Source organism: Vicia villosa, linkage group LG2, assembly GCF_029867415.1.
Source record: "Vicia villosa cultivar HV-30 ecotype Madison, WI linkage group LG2, Vvil1.0, whole genome shotgun sequence".
Taxonomy (NCBI): Eukaryota; Viridiplantae; Streptophyta; class Magnoliopsida; order Fabales; family Fabaceae; genus Vicia; species Vicia villosa.
The window spans coordinates 86,817,436-86,843,014 of NC_081181.1; the positions used below are offsets into that span (position 1 = coordinate 86,817,436).

Consider the following 25,579-nt stretch of genomic DNA (forward strand, 5'->3'; position numbering starts at 1 on the left):
TCCTCTTGGGATGACTTTTTATGTATTTGCTAGGAATGTTTCTCATCTTGTTAAACATAAGAACCTTTTGTAATATCTTTTGATTATCAATGAAAAGTTTCTTTGTTTTTACATTCCAGTGATTTTATTTGTCGTTTTATTCATCTGAATCTTTTGAAATATTCTTTTTGATGTTATGACAAAAAGGGGGAGAAGATAAATGATAAATGATTTGATTAATCTATCAGTTGCTGGGTAAAGCTCCCACACATTTACTAACAAGAACTGCAAGTTCTATATGGTTTAAGTGTTTTGCAGGTATAATGAAGTGAAGAGAATCTTCAAAGCAAACACAAGAAGCAAAACCAGAAGAAGTGTTATTCTGTGAAAAGAATAAACTCATGGAAACTGAAGCAAGCTGAGTGCTATCAAGCTTCAGAAATCAGAAGCACTGATAATAGAATTTGATCCATATTTGTTTATTTGATCTGACAAAATTCTATTTGCTCTGATACATTATTTCAGCCTATATGGCTCTGATACATAGAATGTGTTCAAATATACATTTTATGTTCTGACTCGTTCATGCTGACTTTTGTCGTTTAGTTTTTGTTTTGTAACATTTCAGGATGTAGAGATGCTCTGATGATGCTCTGGTACATTCAACAATGTTCTGATACAAATCTAGCATGAAGTGGTGTTGGTAGAAATTCAAAGCTCTGAAGCTATCCGAGGGAAGCAATCAGAAGCTGTGAATGTTCCAAAGATCCAGAAAACTCAAGTTCTGAAGCTGTCCTAAATGGAAGCAGAAATCAGAAGCTGTGAATGTTCAGAAGATCAAAGAAATTCAAGTTCTGAAGCTGTCCTAGATGGAAGCAGAAGTCAGAAGCTGTGAATGTTCAGAAGATCAAAGAAATTCAAGTTCTGAAGCTGTCCTAGATGGAAGCAGGAATCAGAAGCTGTGAGTGTTCTAGGGATCTAAAGAAATTCTAGTTCTGAAGCTGTCCAATGGAAGCAGAAGTCAGAAGCTATGAATTCTCTGAAGACAGAAGCTTATATGATCGTCTCTACCGAAATAATCAGGGAAGTCTTTTATTAAAGTTCTTCGAGTATTTATTTCAGGGGGAGATTATTTATCTCAGGGGGAGATTGTTAATCTCAGGGGGAGACATATTCATATGCTTATGCTATAGCTGTGTAATTTGTCTTTTGCCATCTGTTCTTTCTGATCGCAAATTCATATCATTTATATATGTTTTTGTCATCATCAAAAAGGGGAGATTGTTAGAACAAGATTTGTTCTGATCAATTATCTTAGTTTTGATGATAACAATAATATGAATTTTGCTTAAGATAATATGGTACTCTAATCCAATGCAATTTCCTTTTCAGGAAATATATAAAGAGTACGCATAATTCAGCGCTCAGAAGCTTTGTCTCAAAGGGTTCAGCATGCAACATCAGAACATGGTCTGGCAAGACATCAGAAGATGGTCGAAGCAGAATCAGAACATGGGTCTATGGAAGCATCAGAAGAACAAGAGAACAGAAGCACTGAAGTTCTGATGGTATCACGCTCAGAAGCACTTCAAGGTCAGAAGATCAGAAGATGCTTTGCACCAAGCTGTTTGACTCTGATGATATTCAAACGTTGTATTCACAAACATCAGATCAGAAGGAAGTACAAGTGGCAAGCTACGCTGACTGACAAAAGGAACGTTAAAAGCTACTAAAGGCTACGTCAGTAGACACAGCGTGAACAAGGCTCGAGGTAGTTGACAAAAGCGTATAACATTAAATGCGATGCTGTACGGAACACGCAAAGCATTAAATGCGTTCAACGGTCATCTTCTCCAACGCCTATAAATATGAAGTTCTGATGAGAAGCAAGGTTACTAATTCTTAACGATTTTGAACAAAAACAACGCCTATTAACTTGCTGAATCTCTGTTCTACTCAAAGCTCAGAATCTTCATCTTCATCAAAGCTCACTACATTGCTGTTGTAATATATTAGTGAGATTAAGCTTAAACATTAAGAGAAATATCACAGTTTGTGATTATAGCTTTTTAAGAAGCATTTGTAATACTCTTAGAATTGATTACATTAAGTTGTAAGTAACTAGAGTGATCGTGTGGATCAGAATACTCTAGGAAGTCTTAGAGGTTATCTAAGCAGGTTGTAACTAGAGTGATCGTGTGGATCTGTATACTCTAGAAAAGTCTTAGAGGGTATCTAAGCAGTTGTTCCTGGAGTGATCAGTGTGTGATCAGAAGACTCTGGAAGACTTAGTTGCTGACTAAGTGGAAAACCATTGTAATCCGTGCGATTAGTGGATTAAATCCTCAGTTGAGGTAAATCATCTCTGCGGGGGTGGACTGGAGTAGTTTAGTTAACAACGAACCAGGATAAAAATAACTGTGCAATTTATTTTTATCTGTCAAGTTTTTAAAGTCACACTTATTCAAACCCCCCCTTTCTAAGTGTTTTTCTATCCTTCACCTAAGACTCCATATCTAATGGCCACGAATTATTGTTGATTATTTGATTTTATATGAATTTTTATTCATTAAAAAGTCAATTTAATCAAATATTTGGAAGGAAAATAGAGAAGATTTGATTTGATTTATTTTTCAACCATAATCAATCACCAAGATATGCATTATTTCATAACAAATTCGTGCTAAGCGTGATTGGGGAAAAAAGATTGAAATTTGGCAAAATTAGAAAGTTTAAAAATCATGTTTCAATCAAAATCCAAATCTTTGATTCACATGGATTCAATCAAGTTTAGGTGCCCTAATTGGTCTATTATATATATACCAGTGATCAAAAGCATGGGGACGAGATTTTGATAAGGATTGGAAGCAAAAGAACACTGAAAAAGCTCAAGAAACTCAAGAAAATTTGAGACTCGGTTTGAGGATTGGAGGGAGATTCAAGACATTCTAAAGACTCACACACATTCCTGGAACGCTCCTGAAGCTAACCATTGTTAGAACAAGATTTGTTCTGATCAATTATCTTAGTTTTGATGATAACAATAATATGAATTTTGCTTAAGATAATATGGTACTCTAATCCAATGCAATTTCCTTTTCAGGAAATATATAAAGAGTACGCATAATTCAGCGCTCAGAAGCTTTGTCTCAAGGGTTCAGCATGCAACATCAGAACATGGTCTGGCAAGACATCAGAAGATGGTCGAAGCAGAATCAGAACATGGGTCTATGGAAGCATCAGAAGAACAAGAGATCAGAAGCACTGAAGTTCTGATGGTATCACGCTCAGAAGCACTTCAAGGTCAGAAGATCAGAAGATGCTGTGCACCAAGCTGTTTGACTCTGATGATATTCAAACGTTGTATTCACAAACATCAGAATCAGAAGAAAGTACAAGTGGCAAGCTACGCTGACTGACAAAAGGAACGTTAAAAGCTACTAAAGGCTACGTCAGTAGACACAGCGTGAACAAGGCTCGAGGTAGTTGACAAAAGCGTATAAACATTAAATGCAATGCTGTACGGAACACGCAAAGCATTAAATGCGTTCAACGGTCATCTTCTCCAACGCCTATAAATATGAAGTTCTGATGAGAAGCAAGGTTAACGATTCTACTCCAAAACAACTCATATTAACTTGCTGAAACGCTGTTCAAATCAAAGCTCAGAATCTTCATCTTCATCAAAGCTCACTACATTGCTTTTGTAATATTTTAGTGAGATTAAGCTTAAACGATTAAGAGAAATATCACAGTTTGTGATTATAGCTTTTAAGAAGCATTTGTAACTCTTAGAATTGATTACATTAAGTTGTAAGGAACTAGAGTGATCGTGTGGATCAGAATACTCTAGGAAGTCTTAGAAGTGATCTAAGCAGATTGTAACTAGAGTGATCGTGTGGATCTGTATACTCTAGAAAAGTCTTAGAGTGTGTCTAAGCAGTTGTTCCTGGAGTGATCAGTGTGTGATCAGAAGACTCTGGAAGACTTAGTTGCTGACTAAGTGGAAAACCATTGTAATCCGTGCGATTAGTGGATTAAATCCTCAGTTGAGGTAAATCATCTCTGCGGGGGTGGACTGGAGTAGTTTAGTTAACAACGAACCAGGATAAAAATAACTGTGCAATTTATTTTTATCTGTCAAGTTTTAAAGACACACTTATTCAAACCCCCCCTTTCTAAGTGTTTTTCTATCCTTCAATTGGTATCAGAGCGCCGGTTCTAAGGTGCAAGCACTTAACCGTGTTTAGAAAAGATTCAGGAAGAGAAAAACGCTTCAGTAAAAGATGGTTGATGAAAGTGAAAAGTCTACACCTACACCTGCATCTACATCTGGCTCTGCTGAGCAATACAACGGTAACAATGGTTATACTAGACCGCCGGTATTTGATGGTGAAAACTTTGAATACTGGAAAGATAAACTGGAAAGTTACTTTCTTGGTCTAGATGGTGATCTATGGGATCTTCTGATGGATGGTTACAAACATCCAGTAAATGCCAGAGGCGTAAAGCTGACAAGGCAAGAAATGAATGATGATCAGAAGAAGCTCTTCAGGAATCATCATAAATGCAGAACTGTTTTGCTGAATGCTATCTCTCATGCTGAGTATGAGAAGATATCTAACAGGGAAACGGCCTATGACATATATGAGTCCTTGAAAATGACTCATGAAGGAAATGCTCAAGTCAAGGAGACTAAAGCTCTAGCTTTAATCCAGAAGTATGAAGCCTTCAAGATGGAGGATGATGAAGACATTGAAAAGATGTTTTCAAGATTTCAAACTCTTACTGCTGGATTGAGAGTTCTTGACAAGGGATACACCAAGGCTGATCACGTAAAGAAGATTATCAGAAGCTTACCCAGAAGATGGGGTCCTATGGTGACTGCATTCAAGATTGCAAAGAATCTGAATGAAGTTTCTCTGGAAGAGCTTATCAGTGCCTTGAGAAGTCATGAAATAGAGCTGGACGCAAATGAGCCTCAAAAGAAAGGTAAGTCTATTGCATTAAAATCAAATATCAAGAAATGCACTAACGCTTTTCAGGCTAGAGAAGAAGATCCTGAAGAATCAGAATCTGAAGAAGAAGATGAACTGTCCTTGATCTCCAGAAGGCTAAATCAACTCTGGAAGACCAAGAAAAGGAAGTTCAGAGGCTTCAGAAGTTCAAAGAAATTTGAACGTGGAGAATCTTCTGATGACAGGAGATTTGACAAGAAGAAGGTCATGTGCTATGAATGCAATGAGCCTGGACACTTCAAGAATGAATGTCCAAATCTTCAGAAGGAGAATCCCAAGAAGAAGTTTCATAAGAAGAAAAGTCTTATGGCAACCTGGGATGAGTCAGAAGATGATTCAGACTCTGAAGATGAGCAGGCCAACTGTGCGCTGATGGCGTCAGAAGATGACGGATCAGAATCTACATCAGAATCAGATTCTGAAGAGGTATTTTCTGAACTTACTAGAGATGAGTTAGTTTCCGGTCTAACTGAACTTCTGGAACTCAAGTCTCAAATCAGTCTCAAATAAAAAAAGCTGAAAAAGCTATTTGAATCTGAAACAAAGAAGCTTGAGTTGGAGAATTCTGAATTAAAAGAAAAACTTTTAAAATTATCCAATAATGTTGGATCTCCTTCTGATTCAGAAAAATCCACTCCCAGTCTAAACCATATTCTGAAAGAATATGATTTAAGTTTCAGGAAGTTCTTATCTAGAAGTATTGGCAGAAGTCAGCTAGCTTCTATGATATATGCTGTGTCTGGAAACAAAAGAGTTGGCATTGGTTTTGAGGGTGAAACCCCATACAAACTTGAACCTGTTGATGAAATGAAATTCACATACAAGCCATTGTATGATCAGTTCAAGTATGGCCACTCCCATGATATTAGGCACACTTCACATGCTCAAAGTTTTCACATAACACACACTAAGAAGCATGTGACACAACCTAGGAAATATCATGAAACTCACATTAAGAATTATCATGCTGTTCCTCCTATTGCTTACAATGTTAAACCCAAGTTCAATCAGAACTTGAGAAAATCTAACAAGAAAGGACCCAAAAAGATGTGGGTACCTAAGGATAAGATTATTCCTATTGCAGATATCCTTGACTGCAAAAAGGACAAAGCACAACATGTCATGGTACCTGGACTCTGGATGCTCACGACACATGACAGGAAGAAGGTCTATGTTCCAAGACCTGGTGCTTAAGTCTGGAGGAGAAGTCAAGTTTGGAGGAAATCAGAAGGGCAAGATAATTGGCTCTGGAACTATAAAGTCCGGTAACTCTCCTTCCATTTCTAATGTACTTCTTGTAGAAGGATTAACACATAACCTCTTATCTATCAGTCAATTGAGTGACAATGGTTATGATATAATCTTTAATCAAGAGTCTTGCAAAGCTGTAAATCAGAAGGATGGCTCAATCCTATTTACAGGCAAGAGGAAGAACAACATTTATAAGACAGATCTGCAAGATCTTATGAGTCAGAAGGTGACTTGTCTTATGTCTGTTTCTGAAGAGCAGTGGGTCTGGCACAGAAGATTAGGTCATGCTAGTTTGAGAAAGATTTCTCAGATTAACAAACTGAATCTTGTCAGAGGACTCCCTAATCTGAAATTCAAATCAGATGCTCTCTGTGAAGCATGTCAGAAGGGCAAGTTCTCCAAACCTGCATTCAAGTCCAAGAATGTTGTTTCTACCTCAAGGCCATTAGAACTCTTGCACATTGATCTGTTTGGCCCAGTCAAAACAGCATCTGTCAGAGGGAAGAAATATGGATTAGTCATCGTAGATGATTATAGCCGCTGGACATGGGTAAAATTCTTGAAACACAAGGATGAGTCTCATTCAGTGTTCTTTGATTTCTGCATTCAGATTCAATCTGAAAAAGAGTGTAAAATCATAAAGGTGAGAAGTGATCATGGTGGTGAATTTGAGAACAGATTCTTTGAAGAATTCTTCAAAGAAAATGGTATTGCCCATGATTTCTCTTGTCCTAGAACTCCACAGCAAAATGGAGTTGTAGAACGAAAGAATAGGACTCTGCAAGAAATGGCCAGAAACATGATCAATGAAACCAATATGGCTAAGCATTTCTGGGCAGAAGCAATAAACACTGCATGTTATATTCAGAATAGAATCTCTATCAGACCTATTCTAAATAAGACTCCTTATGAATTGTGGAAGAATAGAAAGCCTAACATCTCTTATTTCCATCCTTTTGGATGTGTATGCTTTATTCTGAACACTAAAGATCATCTTGGCAAGTTTGATTCCAAAGCACAAAAATGTTTTCTTCTTGGATATTCTGAACGCTCAAAAGGCTACAGAGTATACAATACTGAAACATTGATTGTAGAAGAATCAATCAATATCAGGTTTGATGATAAGCTTGGTTCTGAAAAACCAAAGCAGGTTGATAATTTTGCAGATTGTGATATTGACATATCAGAAGTTGTTGAGCCAAGAAGCAACGCATCAGAAGCAGAGCTTCTCAGAAGCAAAGAATCGGAAGATCAAGTATCAGCTTCTCTGGAGAATCTAAGCATTTCTGAGGAACCACCTGTCAGAAGATCATCCAGACTCATCTCTGATCATTCAGAAGATGTCATTCTTGGAAAGAAGGATGATCCTATCAGAACAAGAGCATTCCTTAAGAACAATGCAGACTGTCAATTAGGTCTTGTATCTTTGATCGAGCCAACTTCTGTTGATCATGCTCTAGAAGATCCAGACTGGATAATTGCTATGCAAGAAGAACTGAATCAGTTTACAAGGAATGATGTTTGGGATCTTGTTCCTAGACCAGATGGATTCAATATAATCGGTACTAAGTGGGTCTTCAGAAACAAGCTCAGTGAGAAGGGTGAAGTGGTAAGAAACAAAGCCAGACTGGTGGCTCAGGGTTATAGTCAGCAAGAAGGGATTGACTATACAGAAACCTTTGCACCAGTGGCCAGGTTAGAATCTATTCGTCTATTAATTTCATTTGCCACTCAACATAACATTACTCTCTATCAGATGGATGTTAAGAGTGCCTTCTTAAATGGTTATATAGATGAAGAAGTTTATGTCCATCAACCTCCTGGTTTTGAAGACTCTATGTCTCCGAATCATGTTTTTAAACTAAAGAAATCATTGTATGGATTGAAACAGGCTCCTAGAGCTTGGTATGAACGCTTAAGTTCTTTCCTTCTGGATAATGGTTTCACTAGAGGAAAAGTGGATACTACTCTCTTTTGTAAAACCTTTAAAAAGGATATTTTAATTTGTCAAATATATGTAGATGATATTATTTTTGGAACATCTAATGCTACACTTGGAAAGGAGTTTGCTGAGTCTATGCAGGCTGAGTTTGAAATGAGCATGATGGGAGAACTCAAGTATTTCCTTGGAATACAAATAAATCAAACATCAGAAGGAACGTATGTTCACCAAACCAAGTATGTGAAGGAACTTCTGAAGAAGTTTAATCTTCTAGACTGCAAAGAAGCCAAAACTCCTATGCATCCAACGTGCATCCTAGGTAAGGATGAGGTAAGTAAGAAGGTAGATCAGAAGTTATACAGAGGTATGATTGGATCTCTTCTATATTTGACTGCTTCTAGACCTGACATTCTGTTCAGTGTTTGTTTGTGTGCTAGATTCCAATCAGATCCTAGAGAATCTCATTTAACTGCTGTTAAGAGAATTCTAAGGTATCTGAAAGGTACTACTAATGTTGGCTTAGTTTACAGAAAATCTAAAGAATACAACTTAGTAGGATTCTGTGATGCTGACTATGCTGGAGACAGAATTGAAAGAAAGAGTACTTCAGGAAGTTGCCAATTTCTTGGAAGTCATTTGATCTCTTGGTATAGCAAGAAGCAAGCAACTATAGCTCTATCAACAACAGAAGCAGAATATGTCGCTGCTGCTGGTTGCAGTACACAGATGCTCTGGATGAAGAGTCAGCTAGAAGATTATCAGATATTTGAGAGTAACATTCCTATATTCTGTGATAATACTTCTGCTATATGTTTATCTAAGAATCCTATTCTTCATTCAAAAGCTAAACATATTGAGATTAAACATCATTTCATAAGGGACTATGTTCAGAAGGGTGTTATATCTTTAAACTTTGTAGATACAGACCATCAATGGGCTGATATCTTTACAAAACCCCTGGCTGAAGATAGGTTTAAGTTCATTCTGAAGAACATCAGTATGGATTTATGCCCAGAATGAGAAGATGAGAAGTTCTCATGTATGAGTATCTTCTGAAATGAATGTGGATTTCTTTTTAAATCAGAAGTTCTGATTGAAATCTTTTAGAAATTATGATTCGGTTATTACTAACGTTTCATTGTCTAAGTTGATTCAGAACCTCTTTTAAAGCAAAACAGCTGTAACGTTTTGTCTCGGGATGGTAAACCTGTCGTTACTATTCATGGATAAGCGCGCGTGCAGTTGAAGGGACGCCGACCATAGGTAATTGTGCTAGTCACGTCTTTTGTCATTATTATCTCTCCTCCGTCACGTAACATTAAATGCTATCCATCATTTGTTTCATTTTATTTTCCTTTAAATACTCTTCAAACGCTTCTCCTTTCATCCCATATTTTCTACACTCTGTCCTTGTTTTCCTTCTCTATCTTTTTGCATTTATCATAAACCCTAGCTGTTCATTATCTGAAAATTCATCATGAACCCTTCATCAAACCCAGGAAACCATGAAAATGATCAACACAAAAAGAGAAAAGCTGTTGAAACATCTCCTTCCAAACCCAAAAAGATAAAGATCACCTATGACCCTCTCAAGGTGAATTCATTCGAAGCAATGATATCTGGAAACTATTCTAGACGAGTGTTTCAACCTCCTGGTGAAAGCCCTCCATCATCTCCATCTTCTTCCTCATCTTGTTTCCTTCTAGACTCAACTTCCTCCTCATCTAACCTTTCCTCTCCCTCATCCCATTCCAAAGAAGTCTCCTCATCCTCACCTGCTGAGAATGTGGTCTCTGATAAAGATTGTGGAAGATCTGCATCAGAACCAAGTCTCCCTGACCCCTCGCCTGGAAGCCCAAGAAGCAGTCAATGATGCGCTTCACTTCTTCATGGCATGCTGGCGCAGATTCTGTCTTAGCTAGGGTCTTGGGTTTTTTGGTCTTAGGAGTTTTCTTTCCTTGTTGCATCTGCTTGTTAAACATAAGAACTTTTTGTAATATCTTTCATTATCAATGAAAAGTTTCTTTGTTTTTACATTCCAGTGTTTTTATTTGTCGTTTTACATCTGAATCTTTTGATATATTCTTTTTGATGTTATGACAAAAAGGGGGAGAAGATAAATGATAAATGATTTGATTAATCTATCAGTTGCTGGGTAAAGCTCCCACACATTTACTAACAAGAACTTGCTAGTTCTATATTGTTTAAGTGTTTTGCAGGTATAATGAAGTGAAGTAGAATCTTCAAAGCAAACACAAGAAGCAAAACCATAAGAAGTGTTATTCTGTAAAAAGAATAAACTCATGGAGACTGAAGCAAGCTGAGTGCTATCAAGCTTCAGGAATCAGAAGCAAGGATAATAGAATTTGATCCATATTTGTTTAGTTGATCTAACAAAATTCTATTTGCTCTAATACATTATTTTAGCCTATATGGCTCTGATACATATAATGTGTTCTAATATACATTTTATGTTCTGACTCGTTCATGCTGACTTTTGTCGTTTAGTTTTTTGTTCTGTAACATTTCAGGATGTAGAGATGCTCTGATGATGCTCTGGTACATTCAACAATGTTCTGATACAAATCTAGCATGAAGTGATGTTGGTAGAAATTCAAAGCTCTGAAGCTATCCGAGGGAAGCAGAAATCAGAAGCTGTGAATGTTCCAAAGATCCAGAAAACTCAAGTTCTGAAGCTGTCCTAAATGGAAGCAGAAATCAGAAGCTGTGAATGTTCAGAAGATCAAAGAAATTCAAGTTCTGAAGCTGTCCTAGATGGAAGCAGAAGTCAGAAGCTGTGAATGTTCAGAAGATCAAAGAAATTCAAGTTCTGAAGCTGTCCTAGATGGAAGCAGGAATCAGAAGCTGTGAGTGTTCTAGGGATCTAAAGAAATTCTAGTTCTGAAGCTGTCCAATGGAAGCAGAAGTCAGAAGCTATGAATTCTCTGAAGACAAAAGCTTATATGATCGTCTCTACCGAAATAATCAGGGAAGTCTTTTATTAAAGTTCTTCGAGTATTTATTTCAGGGGGAGATTATTTATCTCAGGGGGAGATTGTTAATCTCAGGGGGAGACCTATTCATATGCTTATGCTATAGCTGTGTAATTTGTCTTTTGCCGTCTGTTCTTTCTGATCGCAAATTCATATCATTTATATATGTTTTTGTCATCATCAAAAAGGGGGAGATTGTTAGAACAAGATTTGTTCTGATCAATTATCTTAGTTTTGATGATAACAATAATATGAATTTTGCTTAAGATAATATGGTACTCTAATCCAATGCAATTTCCTTTTCAGGAAATATATAAAGAGTACGCATAATTCAGCGCTCAGAAGCTTTGTCTCAAGGGTTCAGCATGCAACATCAGAACATGGTCTGGCAAGACATCAGAAGATGGTCGAAGCAGAATCAGAACATGGGTCTATGGAAGCATCAGAAGAACAAGAGATCAGAAGCACTGAAGTTCTGATGGTATCACGCTCAGAAGCACTTCAAGGTCAGAAGATCAGAAGATGCTGTGCACCAAGCTGTTTGACTCTGATGATATTCAAACGTTGTATTCACAAACATCAGAATCAGAAGAAAGTACAAGTGGCAAGCTACGCTGACTGACAAAAGGAACGTTAAAAGCTACTAAAGGCTACGTCAGTAGACACAGCGTGAACAAGGCTCGAGGTAGTTGACAAAAGCGTATAAACATTAAATGCGATGCTGTACGGAACACGCAAAGCATTAAATGCGTTCAACGGTCATCTTCTCCAACGCCTATAAATATGAAGTTCTGATGAGAAGCAAGGTTAACGATTCTACTCCAAAACAACTCATATTAACTTGCTGAAACGCTGTTCAAATCAAAGCTCAGAATCTTCATCTTCATCAAAGCTCACTACATTGCTTTTGTAATATTTTAGTGAGATTAAGCTTAAACGATTAAGAGAAATATCACAGTTTGTGATTATAGCTTTTAAGAAGCATTTGTAACTCTTAGAATTGATTACATTAAGTTGTAAGGAACTAGAGTGATCGTGTGGATCAGAATACTCTAGGAAGTCTTAGAAGTGATCTAAGCAGATTGTAACTAGAGTGATCGTGTGGATCTGTATACTCTAGAAAAGTCTTAGAGTGTGTCTAAGCAGTTGTTCCTGGAGTGATCAGTGTGTGATCAGAAGACTCTGGAAGACTTAGTTGCTGACTAAGTGGAAAACCATTGTAATCCGTGCGATTAGTGGATTAAATCCTCAGTTGAGGTAAATCATCTCTGCGGGGGTGGACTGGAGTAGTTTAGTTAACAACGAACCAGGATAAAAATAACTGTGCAATTTATTTTTATCTGTCAAGTTTTAAAGACACACTTATTCAAACCCCCCCTTTCTAAGTGTTTTTCTATCCTTCAACCATATCGTCGTCATTAAACAATACGCTCAGAATCACGATATAGTATGCACGGTTTGGTTGAATTTTCTTCTACATCGATTTCAAAAATTCTTGCATAATTGGCATAAATTGATTGTATGTATGTGTTAATAATGACGTTGCGAAGCTTTAGGAATGGGTTAATTGAAGTTTGAGTGCAGGTACAAGGTTTCACCATATTTAGGGCTCTTGAGCTTTGAATTGGGGACTCCGAATACAAGGAAAATTGGACGAAATTAAGAGTACATTCGTGTTCGTAGGGTAATTTCCAGTTGTTTTATGGTATTATAACAAATTTATGTTGCGTATTTCATGATTTTTAAATGACCAGGGCTATAGCAACGCAAGGGAGGAGTAGGCAAAAGTGTTGCCTTTTCTTTTAGAATCCCAGCGAAGAAGATGAATGTTGGGCGCGCAAAATTCAATTTAAATGCTAATTTTATCATTCATATCCTTTGTTGGTTGTTTGTTTGACAGCGAATGGGAAGTGCCTTAGTGGAGCGCGTCTTAGATTCTCAAGCATGGGGGGATGGATCGATTCCGGCCCCATGCAATTAATTTGCTTATTTTCTGCATTAAGGCTTATTTGTAGATCCAGTGTGCGTGGTCTACAAGAGTTCATCATACACCCTCACGATCCAGCCACGAGATCTCTCCTAAACGTGGATCAAAGAGCACAGAACGCGCAGGCACATTGTGGTCTCTCATCAGCTTACCACACCAGATCCCAAGTTAAGTTTTTTTAAATTTTTTATTTTATATAAACCGGATTTTATTTATTTATATATATATATATATATATATATATATATATATATATATATATATATAATAAAACTTTTATTTTTATTTATAATATAACTTTTATTTTGTTTATTTAATTTTTTTTTAATTGGTTTCTTAAATTCATATAATTTCATAAAATCATAAGTAATTTATATTTAATCGAAATTTGTTTTCCTTCGATTTAATTAATTAGGTTGAAAAACCAATAATTAATTAAATTCGATTTTTAGTCAATTTGCACTCGATTTAATATTTACAAGAATTTGCCATACACTAAAAAATATTTCTTTGTGCTTTTCTTTTCAGGATTATTATTAAACATCTTCCGACAACGTGCCACGCCTCTTACGAAGCTAAGTCCCGACTTTATCCCTTTTATTTTTACCATTTAAATATTTATTTGCATTATAAAATTGTTATTAGGGCTAAAACCTCGAAAGTCAATGGACTCTTTTGCACTCACGTATTTTGCCTATTTTTGCCCATTTTTCAGGGTTAACCTCGAGGCTACCTCCGACTACGAACCATATCAGATCAAATCAAAAGCTAAGTCTTATTTTATGTTTAAGTATTTATTTTGCCCTCTTTTATCAAATTAGGTTTAGCCCTAATTGTCATTTGAATTGATAATGCACTCACTACTTTCTATTTATTTCTCCCTTTTCCAATTTTCAGGGTTTGCTAGCCGTCAAAGCTCAATAGTCAGTAACCCTAAAATCTAACCTCCTTTGTTTTTTTTTGTTTTGATTATTATTTATGTCAAACCTATTGCACTATTGATCCGCTGGTTTCTTTTTCCCCTTCCCCATATTATTGCGTGGTTAGTAATCCTAGGGAGTGCAAGCCTTGAACTGAATTAGCATCACTAATTATAAGATAAAATTTTTGAATTAATCACATGATTGTTGCACCCACACACTCTTTTTTGGTAACCTCTCTCGTTGCCTGTTGCCTTGTTGCCTTGTGTTTTTTACAGAATAGCCTTGTCCCTCGAATACGAGGATACCTCAGCCATGTTGCATCGACTAATGCAAAGATCATAAGTCCCTAATGATGCTGCCTATGATACATTAATTATGATCTCGTCCCTCGGGAGTTGCCTACGAAGGGTTGAGGTATCCTCTGGTTGCCTAAGCGAAAGGCTATTATAATCCTTCCCTTAGACTACCTGCCTCTCTATGGCATGAGACAGTCTTATGGCGAACGATAATGCGACGACCCTTCAACCTCCAAATCAAAGGACTTCCTTGCCCTCCTATGGCAGGGATAGCCCTGAAAGGCTAAAAGATCTTTTCTACACATATTAAGGTAATTGCTCCTAATTGCCTTGCTCTGGCTAAAATCTTTTTCTACCCTTTTCTCAAAAATACTTTCAAAAAGCTACGCTTATTTACAAGCTAAAGTCTTATTTTATTTCTACACTTTTTCTTCAAAGAGCAAAGCAATTAAGAGCCCATGGATAACCATTAATGCAAAGGGTGTCTTACACCTTCCCTTTGCATAAATTACCCCCCGTACTCAGTTTCTTTTAAAAAAGGTTTTTCCTGTTCTTTTAGCCTTTCTGATTAATTTGGATAAAATAAAAGTCGGTGGCGACTCTTGCTATCTGCATATTTCAAATAAAGTCAGTTCACTATATTACATGACACAACAAACAATACATACATTGTCTCTAAACTATGTTTCTAACACTGTCTAATGATTTTATACCTAAAATTGAATCTAACTCTATTACGGAAAATACTCAAAAATTCTCTCAAAAACTCTAAAACTTACCGATTAAATTGAGTTTTGAACGAGTCAGAATTGATTGATCATTGATGTTGATGTTTACTGCCGAACTCGAGAGAAAATAATTAAGTTTGGTGAAAATTTGATTTTTAAGGTTGAGAAGTTGGAGTTTGAAGGTTAAAAATGTTCAGAATGAAGGAGGAGAAGAGTCTGGCTTGAGATTAACATAAAATGCTTCCGTAGATGCACCCTATTGAACAATATAACTTTGAATAAAAAAAAGTAGGGTTAAGTATGTTTTTGATCCCTGTAAATATCTCAAATTTTATTTTTAGTCCCTATTAAAATAAAATGACATATTTTAGTCCCTACAAAAATTTTATGCATTCAGTTTTAGTCCCTGCTATTTTTTAAAATTTTGAAAATTGTTTAATTACTCTTAAATTTTTAAATTTTTCAATAATATTTTTCAGACATGTTTAAAGTACTACAAAATGTTTCTTTACAGAATTATAGAATTTTTTAAAATAAAAATAATTAAATATGAATTTTTTTAATTTTAAAATATAATGACAAAATTCATGCAAATCTTGACTTAGAAATTAAATTTTGAGTTTCTTTTTTTTCGAGAAACTTTTTATAATGTTCTAAACATGTCTGTAAAATAATCATTCAAGAATACATATCGGTTCAACAGTAGGGACTAAAACTACGTGCATAATAATTTTGTAGGGACTAAAACATGTCATTTTTTAATAGGGACTAAAAACAAATTTTTATAATTTTATAGGGACCAAAAATATACTTAACCCAAAAAAGTATTCTAGAGATACATCTACGAAAGTAGAAAGACATTTTTAGCAACGCGCATGGTGGATAAGAGACCTTAGGAGTGGGGTAGAGTTTCTCTAATTTTGAATTTTTGACTTTGCTTATCTTTTTAATATTTAATATTTTAATAAGTTTATATTTATATTGCTATTTCATGCCCCTTAATAAAATTTTATTATCGTCTGTGCTTTTGAATTATAGACCATTGCTTTAGAAAAAAAATTATATTTTCAAAAAAAATATTTTTATAAAGAATTAAACACTTATTTTTATAAATTAAAAAGTTAATTTTAACATCAGTAATATAAATATATGTTATTAAAAATTAAAACATTATAAAAAATCACATAATTTTTCAAAAAAATATTTTTCAAAAATAATTTTATAAAAAGTTATTCATAATAAATTCAAATTTAAATAATTTTTTAAAATTATGATATTAAAAAAAATTATAGTAAAAAGATGAAATATTTAAAATATCTAGCATCTTAAAAAAAATTAATTTAAAACAATTTTTTATTTAAAGCTTTTTTTCATAAATTATTAAAAAAAACTTAATCAAAAAATATATAATGCTAAAATCATTTTTAAAAAGAAAACTGAATTGCATACCTTATATCTCTCTTTTTATCATCTTAACTTTTGTTTTGGTTTTTATTTTGATGAACACTCCGGTATCCTTGAATTTAGTTGGGTACCAATACCTTTGTCCAATCAAATATTAATATTCAATGCCACATCACCTTGTTGTTTTATTTTATTTTTTAAAAAATAAAATTTAAATCAATTTACACTAAAGGTACCGGTACCCAACTAAAATTCATGAGTACCAAAGTTTTTTTTTTTTTTTTTTTGCGTAGAATATTGATTTTGGTTATTCGGTAAGATGACTTTTGGTTCCATATTTTTCAATAATCCTTTGAAAAATATATTGAACTTTTATTATTCAATATAATATTCTTTTGATTTTTTTTCTATTTTATACTTTTTTTCTTCCTATAAGAACATCTTTTTTGGGCTTGATTCTACTCTAGATGGTAAATAATGTTGAATAACTGAAGATGTAAGACAAGATGTAAGAGTGTCTTGCTCAAGAAATTTAAACTAATCATCTTAAAACTGATACAAGTTATAAATATATAAATGCATGAAAATTAGTTTATAAAAAAAATATAGTTTTAAACAGGATATGAACTACTTTAAAACCATTTGACAATGGTAATATGGTTTTATATAAATGGTTTGGTTATAAATCAAAACCAAAAAAAAAATATTTGGTTTGTTCTCATGATATGGTTAATCATCCACCACCCTATTATGCAATGGTATTGCAAAAATATTCATAAAATAAACTCTAATTAGGTTGCTAATTCCATGTTGTTTCTACTCTGTATGGGATAAATTAAACTGAATGGTTTATATGAGAATGGTCTTCCACTTGTCAAGGAGGATCAAGCAATAAAAATGAGAGTAGAATGTGTATAGTAAGATTCACTACTATTTTGGTGGTGGGAAAATTACCAATATCCTTTTTTTTTTTCCTAGATGGCTATTATGACAAAGAAATTAATAGTGTATTCTATATATAGAAAGCTAGTAACCCTGCAAGTTTTCATCACTAAATATACTCATCGACAGAAATTAATTGTTATTCTTAAAAAAAGAGTCATCTTAATTTGGCTTCTAAATATATCTATTTCTGTCATGATATGTATATAAATAATAACTGTCAATACTGAAACTGTTTGATTACCTTTTTTTTTTAAGAAAGAAAGAGGGTTCTTCAATTGAAACGGTTTGATTACCTTTTTTTGAGGAAGGAAGAGGGTTCTTCCCATTTAGCGGAGAACCATTATGGCAAAATTATACCACCTCTTCCTTCTGACTATTTTTGTGGTAATCATACCGACATTAGTGCATGCTAGTGTCAAAGAGCAAGACGGATATTGGGATAATGTATTTCCATCGATTAATGATACATATTGGCGGGCAAAAGCAGCAAGTGCTCAAAAGAAAAACGACAAAGCTTATACTCCTGACCCTTATGCAGTATCCGGAAACATGACTTCTAGTGTTAGAGAGTGAGACTTGTGCCAATAACCATATTTACCAATATGTTTTATTTCATGGAAGAAATTTTAAGCCATGTTTTGTTTCAGAAATTATTTTTCATTTTTATTTCAAAAAATTTGTTCTAATTGCAAAATAGCCTCCTTGGTTTCTTTATATACTTGCATAAACTTTGAAACCACGAAGCATAGTGAAAGCAAGAAGACAATTTTGCAATTTTATATAAAATAAAATAAAATAAAATGGAAACAGGAAACATTATCTCAAACAAATCAAACCCTTAAATATGGTTCTATTCAATGACTATTATATATTACATGTTTCTCTGTTTTTCTCAATGAATTAATTATAAGTGTGATATGTCATATTTTAATATTCATGGATTTGATCAACAGAATGATAAATGACGGCAATAAAGGAAGAAGGAATCTTATGGGAAAAAAACTAGCCAATGGCGGTCCATGTATGGCTACAAACCCCATTGACAGTTGTTGGAGGTGTGATCCTAACTGGGCAAATAACCGCAAGAAGCTTGCAGATTGTGTGCAAGGTTTTGGAAGGAAGACAACTGGTGGAAAAGCTGGCCCTATATATGTGGTAACTGACCCCTCAGATAATGACATGGTTTATCCACATCCAGGTACCCTTAGGTATGCAGTTACGAGAAATGGACCTTTGTGGATCATATTTGCCCGTAGCATGAAAATTAGGCTCAGCCAGGAACTCATAATGACAAGTGATAAGACCATTGATGGACGAGGAGTTGATGTTGTCATTACTAATGGTGCTGGTATTACTATCCAATTCATCAATAATGTGATCATCCACGGGATCAAAGTTTTTGACATTCAGATTGGAACTGGGGGACTTGTTAGAGATGCCGAGAACCACTTTGGTCTAAGGACTATGAGTGATGGTGATGGAATTTCAATTTTTGGCTCCAGTAATGTTTGGATTGACCATGTTTCTATGAGAAACTGTAGAGATGGACTCATTGATGTCATCATGGGATCCACCGCTATTACCATCTCCAATAGCCATTTCACAGATCACAACGAGGTAATTAGTAATTTGGTAGTGTTCTTTTATAAGTTTTTTCTTATAAAGATTTTTTATTATTCGATTTGAAATGAAAATTTTTACCTGATTATGGGTTTTTTTTTTGTTTATTTGTGTATATGTGGTGTAGGTTATGTTGTTTGGTGCAAGTGATGGATATGACGGTGATCAGAAAATGCAGATTACACTTGCATTCAACCACTTTGGTAAGAGATTAATCCAAAGGATGCCAAGGTGTAGATATGGTTTTATCCATGTGCTTAACAATGATTATACTCACTGGGAAATGTATGCTATTGGTGGTAGTAAACATCCTACCATTATAAGTGAGGGTAACCGATTCATAGCCTCTAACAACGGTCATGCTAAAGAGGTATGCATCTACTTATGAGCCATGCTTAAGCATACAAATATATGCCTTACAAGTCATAGTCATGTCTTGGTAAACACGTTTATTTGTTAGACTTTTAATATTGACATATCATGTAATAGCTACTAATTTCATCCTTACTTTAAAAGCAATCTAAAAGAATTTCCTATAAAATACTATTTTGCTCCTCGATTGTATTTTCAAATGACATGATTGAACAAAACAACGAAATAAAAATGAAATTCTTGAAACTAGAATGAAAACCAAGTCTGACATTATTTTTTACTTTGGTGTTAAAGATAACAAAGAGGGAGTACTCACCAGAAGAAGAGTGGAAAAACTGGCAGTGGAGATCAATCAACGATGTCTACATGAACGGAGCATTTTTCAGACAAGCTGGACCTGAGCTAACTAACAGACCATTCTCAACAGAGGACATGATCAAAGCTAGGCCTGGAACTTTTGTGGGAATGCTTACTCGTAATTCTGGCAGACTAAAATGCATAGTGGGGAAGCCTTGTTAGTCTTCAAAATCCCCTTCCTGAAATCAATCATCATTGAAGCACAAATGGCTTTGGCAAAGGAGAACAAGCAAGATGTGTCATTTGAAACATGAAATAACTTTTTCTTGTCTGTTTTTCCTCAGTTTTACATGTACGGAAAAAAATTCATGGAATATATATTCAATTCATTTCAAAACTGTCTCATTCTAGAATGTACACATTTTTTGAAAATAAATAAAGATCATTACAAAATTGTTTCTCTCCACAGTGCATATATTCTTTAAAAAACAATATATGGAAATTCTTCGAAAAGCAGGAAGAAGTATTCTAAATGGAAATTAAATGAAAAATAATCTGGCATAGAAAACGTTTCACAAAATTAACATGTAGGTAATCCATTGTCCATGTGCATGGATATTTTTAAATTGTTTACAGAGATAATTTTGAGCTTGCAAGGGGGTCACTAAGACAGTAGAATGAATGCTAGACTTTATGCCACTCCCCTACATACTGGATAACAATTAGGCATAGGAACTACAGCATTTTAAACACAAAAGAAAAGCCTTGTTTCTGCTATTCAATCATATTATTGACCATGTTATTGACATGAGGAAACTAATAAGAGCTTCTTTTGAAAGTAACTGCTATGAAAATAGCTTTACAACCTTTAGAATTGACATACAGGAATAATCATGAAAATATCATATGTTTGACAATCCTGTTATTTCTCGCTCTATTCTAACGTGGGACTAACGTGTATAAATTCAACTACTCTTCCAATTTCAAAATAGTTAAACTATTTTAATTATATATTTGAACATACCACAAACCTAATTATCGTATCGACTATGTATACCCTCTTACGTACTGAATACTTTTTAGATAGGTATTGTCTATCCGAATTCATACCACGGAGCAAAACAATTGCGAAAGGACTGACGATAGTTCAAACATCTATATTTTCCAACTAAAACCAAATATCTAATATAGTAGCAACTAACCTGAATTCTATCCTTTCTACTGATTTCACAATCTCAATTACAGCCGCATTTGCCTGCAACTTTACCTCAATATAAATTTTTCATAATATAACTCCAAAAGAAATTTAGAACAATTGAGATAATGAAAGAAAAAAAAATCAATAATTTATAGAAAAGACAACAAATACATAAAATTCTCAATAAATTAAAAATTTACAGTCAAAAAGTGAGGAGCAATTCAGCTGAAGAAATCCTGAATCCCTTTGCCTGCAAAAACCTTATCAGAAAGCTCAGCTAAAACAGCATTAACAGTGAGCAAAACCACGCTAGAACCAAAGATAACACTAAGAACAACACCGGTAGTTCCCAAAACCTTCCCAAACTCCGGCCACTCAATTTCACCGATCTCTTTCACCACTCCGTTCCAGAAATTGTCACCTTCCTTCTCCTTCCTCTCTTGCATCGCTTTCTTCAATTCCGATGCTAATTCGGACTGATTAGATCCAGGTTCGGATTCTGAATCGGGTTCGGGTATGGAGCTAGGTTGGTTTTTTTCCTCGACGGCGCATGCGATTGTGGGTGGTATTAGGCGGCGCGTGAGAGTGAGAGAAGGTGAGGGTTTGAGTTTGAGTTTGAAGTTGAAGATTTGTGGAGGGAGAAGAGAAGAAGATGATGGAAAATGTGGGGAGTATGTGAGTGCGAAACTAGTCTTCGCTGGTAACACCATCTTTAACTGTCAAATAGTTTTCGGATAACACAAAACGCTGGCGCTTCTTTTATTCGCTTATAAAGTTGTTGAATTAATTAATGTGAACATTTTTTTTTTGTCACAAAATGCGAGCATTGGTCGGGTTAAAAAATTCAAAATAAAAAAATAGTAAAGCATAAAATTAAACTCTAATTTATTTTATTTTAAAAAAATAATTTTCTATTTGTGATGTGTATATATTATATAAGTTTGTAACATTAAATGTATATTATTTTATTTTAAAAATATAAGTATACATTAAAATTATTCTTGTGATTTTTAATAATATTAATAACAAAAAAAAATCATATGATGTGATGTCACATTAATATTTAAATCTATTTAAGTTACAAATATATTTTCAAATATATTTAAATTACGAATACACTTTCAAGTGTGTTCCAGTGTGAAACTAGATATAAATGATGGAGTGATGGAATAGAGCTCAGATGCAAAGAATCAGTCTTTCAATATGGTGGGTTGAACCTCCAGTGCGCTGAAAAAATGGTGGACTTGCATGGTTAACACTCCAACGTTCAAGTCAGTGATTGAGTGAAAACTAGATTTAGAATGAGAATGGATTGAATACTTGAAATGCCGCTAAGTGATCTTTATATAGTATGGGTTGTTAAAACTGTTTGCGTGTGATTCAACATCGTGTGTGGGTTCTTGTTAGATTAGATCCAACAGGGGGATATGTGATGAAAAGTGTGATCATGTATTATCAATAGGGGCGAAGGTCTACCTATTACGTGTCTTCTTCTTCAACACTCGTTATTGACCTTTATTTGTGGGTATTGTGTGCGGCCCAGAATAGTTGCCTCTCAAGCCCTTGTTCTCACATCTTAGAACAAAGGTTTTTTTGGGTTTGTCTTCGGTTCGACCTCTGGCAGAAGAAAATAGAAAAGTCTTGATGAGACGTTGTTTTCATTGGGAAGAGGTGCATTAAATGTCTCCCCCGTGTTTATCCTTGATTTTGGTAAACAAGCGCTAGTCCTCCAAATTTAGAAACTTCGGTTACTCGCAGGATCTACTAGATTGATCCTAAAGACATTTTTGGCCAAGTTCTATGAATTTAGGGTTTATAGGCCTAAATGTGCGTCTAATCTTAAAGAAAGGAAAATAAATGGTTGTAAAGCTTTATGTTTGAAAATAAAGGACAAGAGAAATTAAAGGACAAGGAAACTACATTATAAGGAATGTAAATTTGGACAAGAAAGTTAATGTTTCGACATAGAGGATAAAGGAAAAAAACTGTCAAAAGATGATGAGTGTGAAAAATTGTTTATAATTGAAATAAGTGGTGTTTCAAATGTAAATTTTTAGAGAAGACTTTTTCTCAATACACTAGATACTTTGAGTAAATTTTGAGGATTTGTACAATGTTGAACACACGAGAAATCTATTGACTAAGATCCATGTATATACTATTTCCACTACCATGGTCTTCTACTCTGAAGATGACACATTTTTTGTCTGCATGCGCTTCGTTCTTTGCAAGCTTCCACGCGTCTTGTAACACCCCCATTCTACCCTCGGTAATTAATCAAATAATCAGAGTATAATAATTAAAACATGAGAATTGGATGTCACATTTTCTTCGAAAACAACAAAACACGCTCAAGTTAAACAAGTTGATACATAACACAATTTAGGATAAACCACCATAAGACTTTAATCATAGTCCTCAAATAAAATACTTCCAATTAATACGCAGCGGAATTCATAACTTTTAACTTCAAACAAGTATAGCATCTAATCCAAATTAAACAACTTTAAAGTAATAAAGTACTTATTAGAAACAACTTCAAAAATCCAACAACGGAATAAAATCACAATCAATAAAATATGCGTTCATCCCCCCGAGTGCTACGTATCAGAGCGACGACACCGACTCAAACTCACAACAACGAAATCTTTGCTCACTGTGGATCACCTGCATGTTACCAGTATAAAGGCAACGACCAACAAGAAAAGGGTGAGATATCTACAATATAATTGAGATTATGATAAATAATATATTGGAATTAGATCATATAAAATTACCGCATCGCGGTATTATCATCTCAAGTCACTTCACATCATTATATTTAACAAACAATTCAATTCATGATTCAAGTCACAGCACGTCACATAAATTCATACACATGCAATATAGAATGAGACACTAACAGTGCACATGCAGGTGGTACCTAGGGCTTTAACCCCCATGGTCAATTGCCAATTAATAGAGGCCTCCAACAAGGCATAAGCCTTCATCACAGTTTGTCAATCCAGACCTTCACAAAATATGCAAATGTATGTGACTCGATGAATGCAACATCACATACGCCTATATCACAGTTATTATCAACAAATAGATGGTAATTCATCGTCACAATAATTCCCGCACTTCACATTATTAACAAAATAATAGCATCATAACATCAACGATATATCACAAAGAAAATAGCGGCGCAATGGAATATCCCCGAAACAGTCCCTTCTAAAATTATACTAACTGGCAACATCTTTTTTGCTACCAAACTCACTACTGGTATTCTCAGCTACTTTCTGCTACTTACTATTGTATTCAATTTTTTATCTCTATTAATTTTGGCACCTACACTATTATTAACACTTATAATGACACTTCAAATTAATCTCCTAATTGGCAATCATACAACGCCTTGGCTATACTTAAAACTCTGTTAATCCAACTTCTTATACTTTGTCAATTTCATGTGGCATGTTTATGCTAATTTACCTATTATGCCAATACTAATTTAATACTAATTTTCATTGGAAATTATACTAATTAAATTCTATAGTACCATTCATTAAAAGAAAAGAAGTACTAATATGCTACAATACCTCCCACTAAAAGAAATATTAAGATGAAAAGTTTCTGGCCCCCATCCCTTAAGCATGGCACCCGCCCCCACCCTTCATCTTTAGGGGTGCCCTCCCCTCACTCTATGTGGCTCTGTAACACCCGGAAAAATGATTATTTGCTTAATTTAGTCATTTGTGTTATTTATTGAAATTTTCGCGTTTTGGAACGATTTAGTCCGTATTAGTTCGGGATAGCGGATCGATATTTAATCAAAAATTTTTATATTTTCCGTATTAAAAATATTATTGGAATAATATTTGAAGTTTTTGAAATTTTCCGAGTAATTAAAATTAGACCGGAAAATACGAGGTATTGAGTAAACAGGGAGTTTAATAAATAAATTAAATGGGCTTGTGAGAGTTATGCAGTACGTGAATACTTTGTTGGCCCAATCGAAATTAGTGAGGCATCATCACTTAGGTTTTGGAAAATTCAGTAACATAACTTTGGAAAAAGATAACAAAGGGGCAGAAAGAAGAGATAAATTGAAGAGGAAAAAGAGATACGAGAGCTATGCCATGAAAAGGAAACTGGAAGGATTTTGCGAAGCCGGAAGCTTGGAATTCGACTGGAAATTGTAGAGCGGACTCCGAATATAAGGTAAGGGTGGAGTTCTTGCTCTATAAACGGGGATATGATGGACCGTATGTGGGGTTTAGGGGATTAATATTATCTCTATATGTTGGTATGATTATTTGGGTCTGTGATGTTGCTGTGTGAATTCTCTGCAAATTGTTTATAGAAATTGTTGTCCAGTGATGTTTGAATTGCACTATCTGTGAATTATAATCGATGAATGATTTTATGTGATGTGAATGAGTTTATGATGACGTAATGATAAATTTTCTGGAGTTGGAAATTGTTGTGTTGATCGAATACTGATACCGAAAGGGAACTTAGTCTGAAATGAAGAAGAAAATTGTGGGATGGGGGCCACCTTACATGAGGCGGACGCCCCTTAGGTTAATGAAAATAAAATAAAAAAAAAGAAGAACATTTAAGGGACGTTCGTCCCAGTGG

At 34.6% G+C, this 25,579-nt stretch overlaps 2 protein-coding genes across 2 annotated transcripts in view; one reads left to right on the forward strand and one right to left on the reverse strand.

Annotated features, from left to right (window-relative positions):
* The window catches only part of LOC131651615 (preprotein translocase subunit SECE1), a 39,547-nt gene extending 17,848 nt beyond the window's left edge, over positions 1 to 21,699 (reverse strand). Inside the window, exons 1-2 of the mRNA XM_058921279.1 lie at positions 21,154 to 21,699; positions 1 to 21,010 (exon numbers count right to left, since the gene is read on the reverse strand). The exon at positions 1 to 21,010 is cut by the window's left edge and continues 17,848 nt beyond it. Coding sequence (XP_058777262.1) covers positions 21,175 to 21,663 — 489 coding nt within the window. The 5' untranslated portion in view covers positions 21,664 to 21,699 and the 3' untranslated portion in view covers positions 1 to 21,010; positions 21,154 to 21,174. The remainder of the gene's footprint in view (positions 21,011 to 21,153) is intronic.
* Positions 17,700 to 20,215, forward strand: LOC131651614 (pectate lyase-like). Its single transcript, XM_058921276.1, has 4 exons — positions 17,700 to 18,035; positions 18,420 to 19,083; positions 19,214 to 19,456; positions 19,753 to 20,215. Exons 1-4 carry the CDS (start codon positions 17,809 to 17,811, stop codon positions 19,975 to 19,977), a joined length of 1,359 nt encoding a protein of 452 aa, XP_058777259.1. The 5' UTR covers positions 17,700 to 17,808; the 3' UTR covers positions 19,978 to 20,215.
* Positions 21,700 to 25,579: the final 3,880 nt, after the last annotated feature.

What these genes read in the sequence shown, in the direction of transcription:
- LOC131651614 (XM_058921276.1), top strand. Translation starts at nt 17,809, where the DNA reads ATGGCAAAATTATACCACCTCTTCCTTCTGACTATTTTTGTGGTAATC. An exon ending in ATTTCACAGATCACAACGAG is followed by an intron (nt 19,084 to 19,213) that starts GTAATTAGTAAT and finishes TATGTGGTGTAG; the next exon opens with GTTATGTTGTTTGGTGCAAG. An exon ending in ACAACGGTCATGCTAAAGAG is followed by an intron (nt 19,457 to 19,752) that starts GTATGCATCTAC and finishes TTGGTGTTAAAG; the next exon opens with ATAACAAAGAGGGAGTACTC.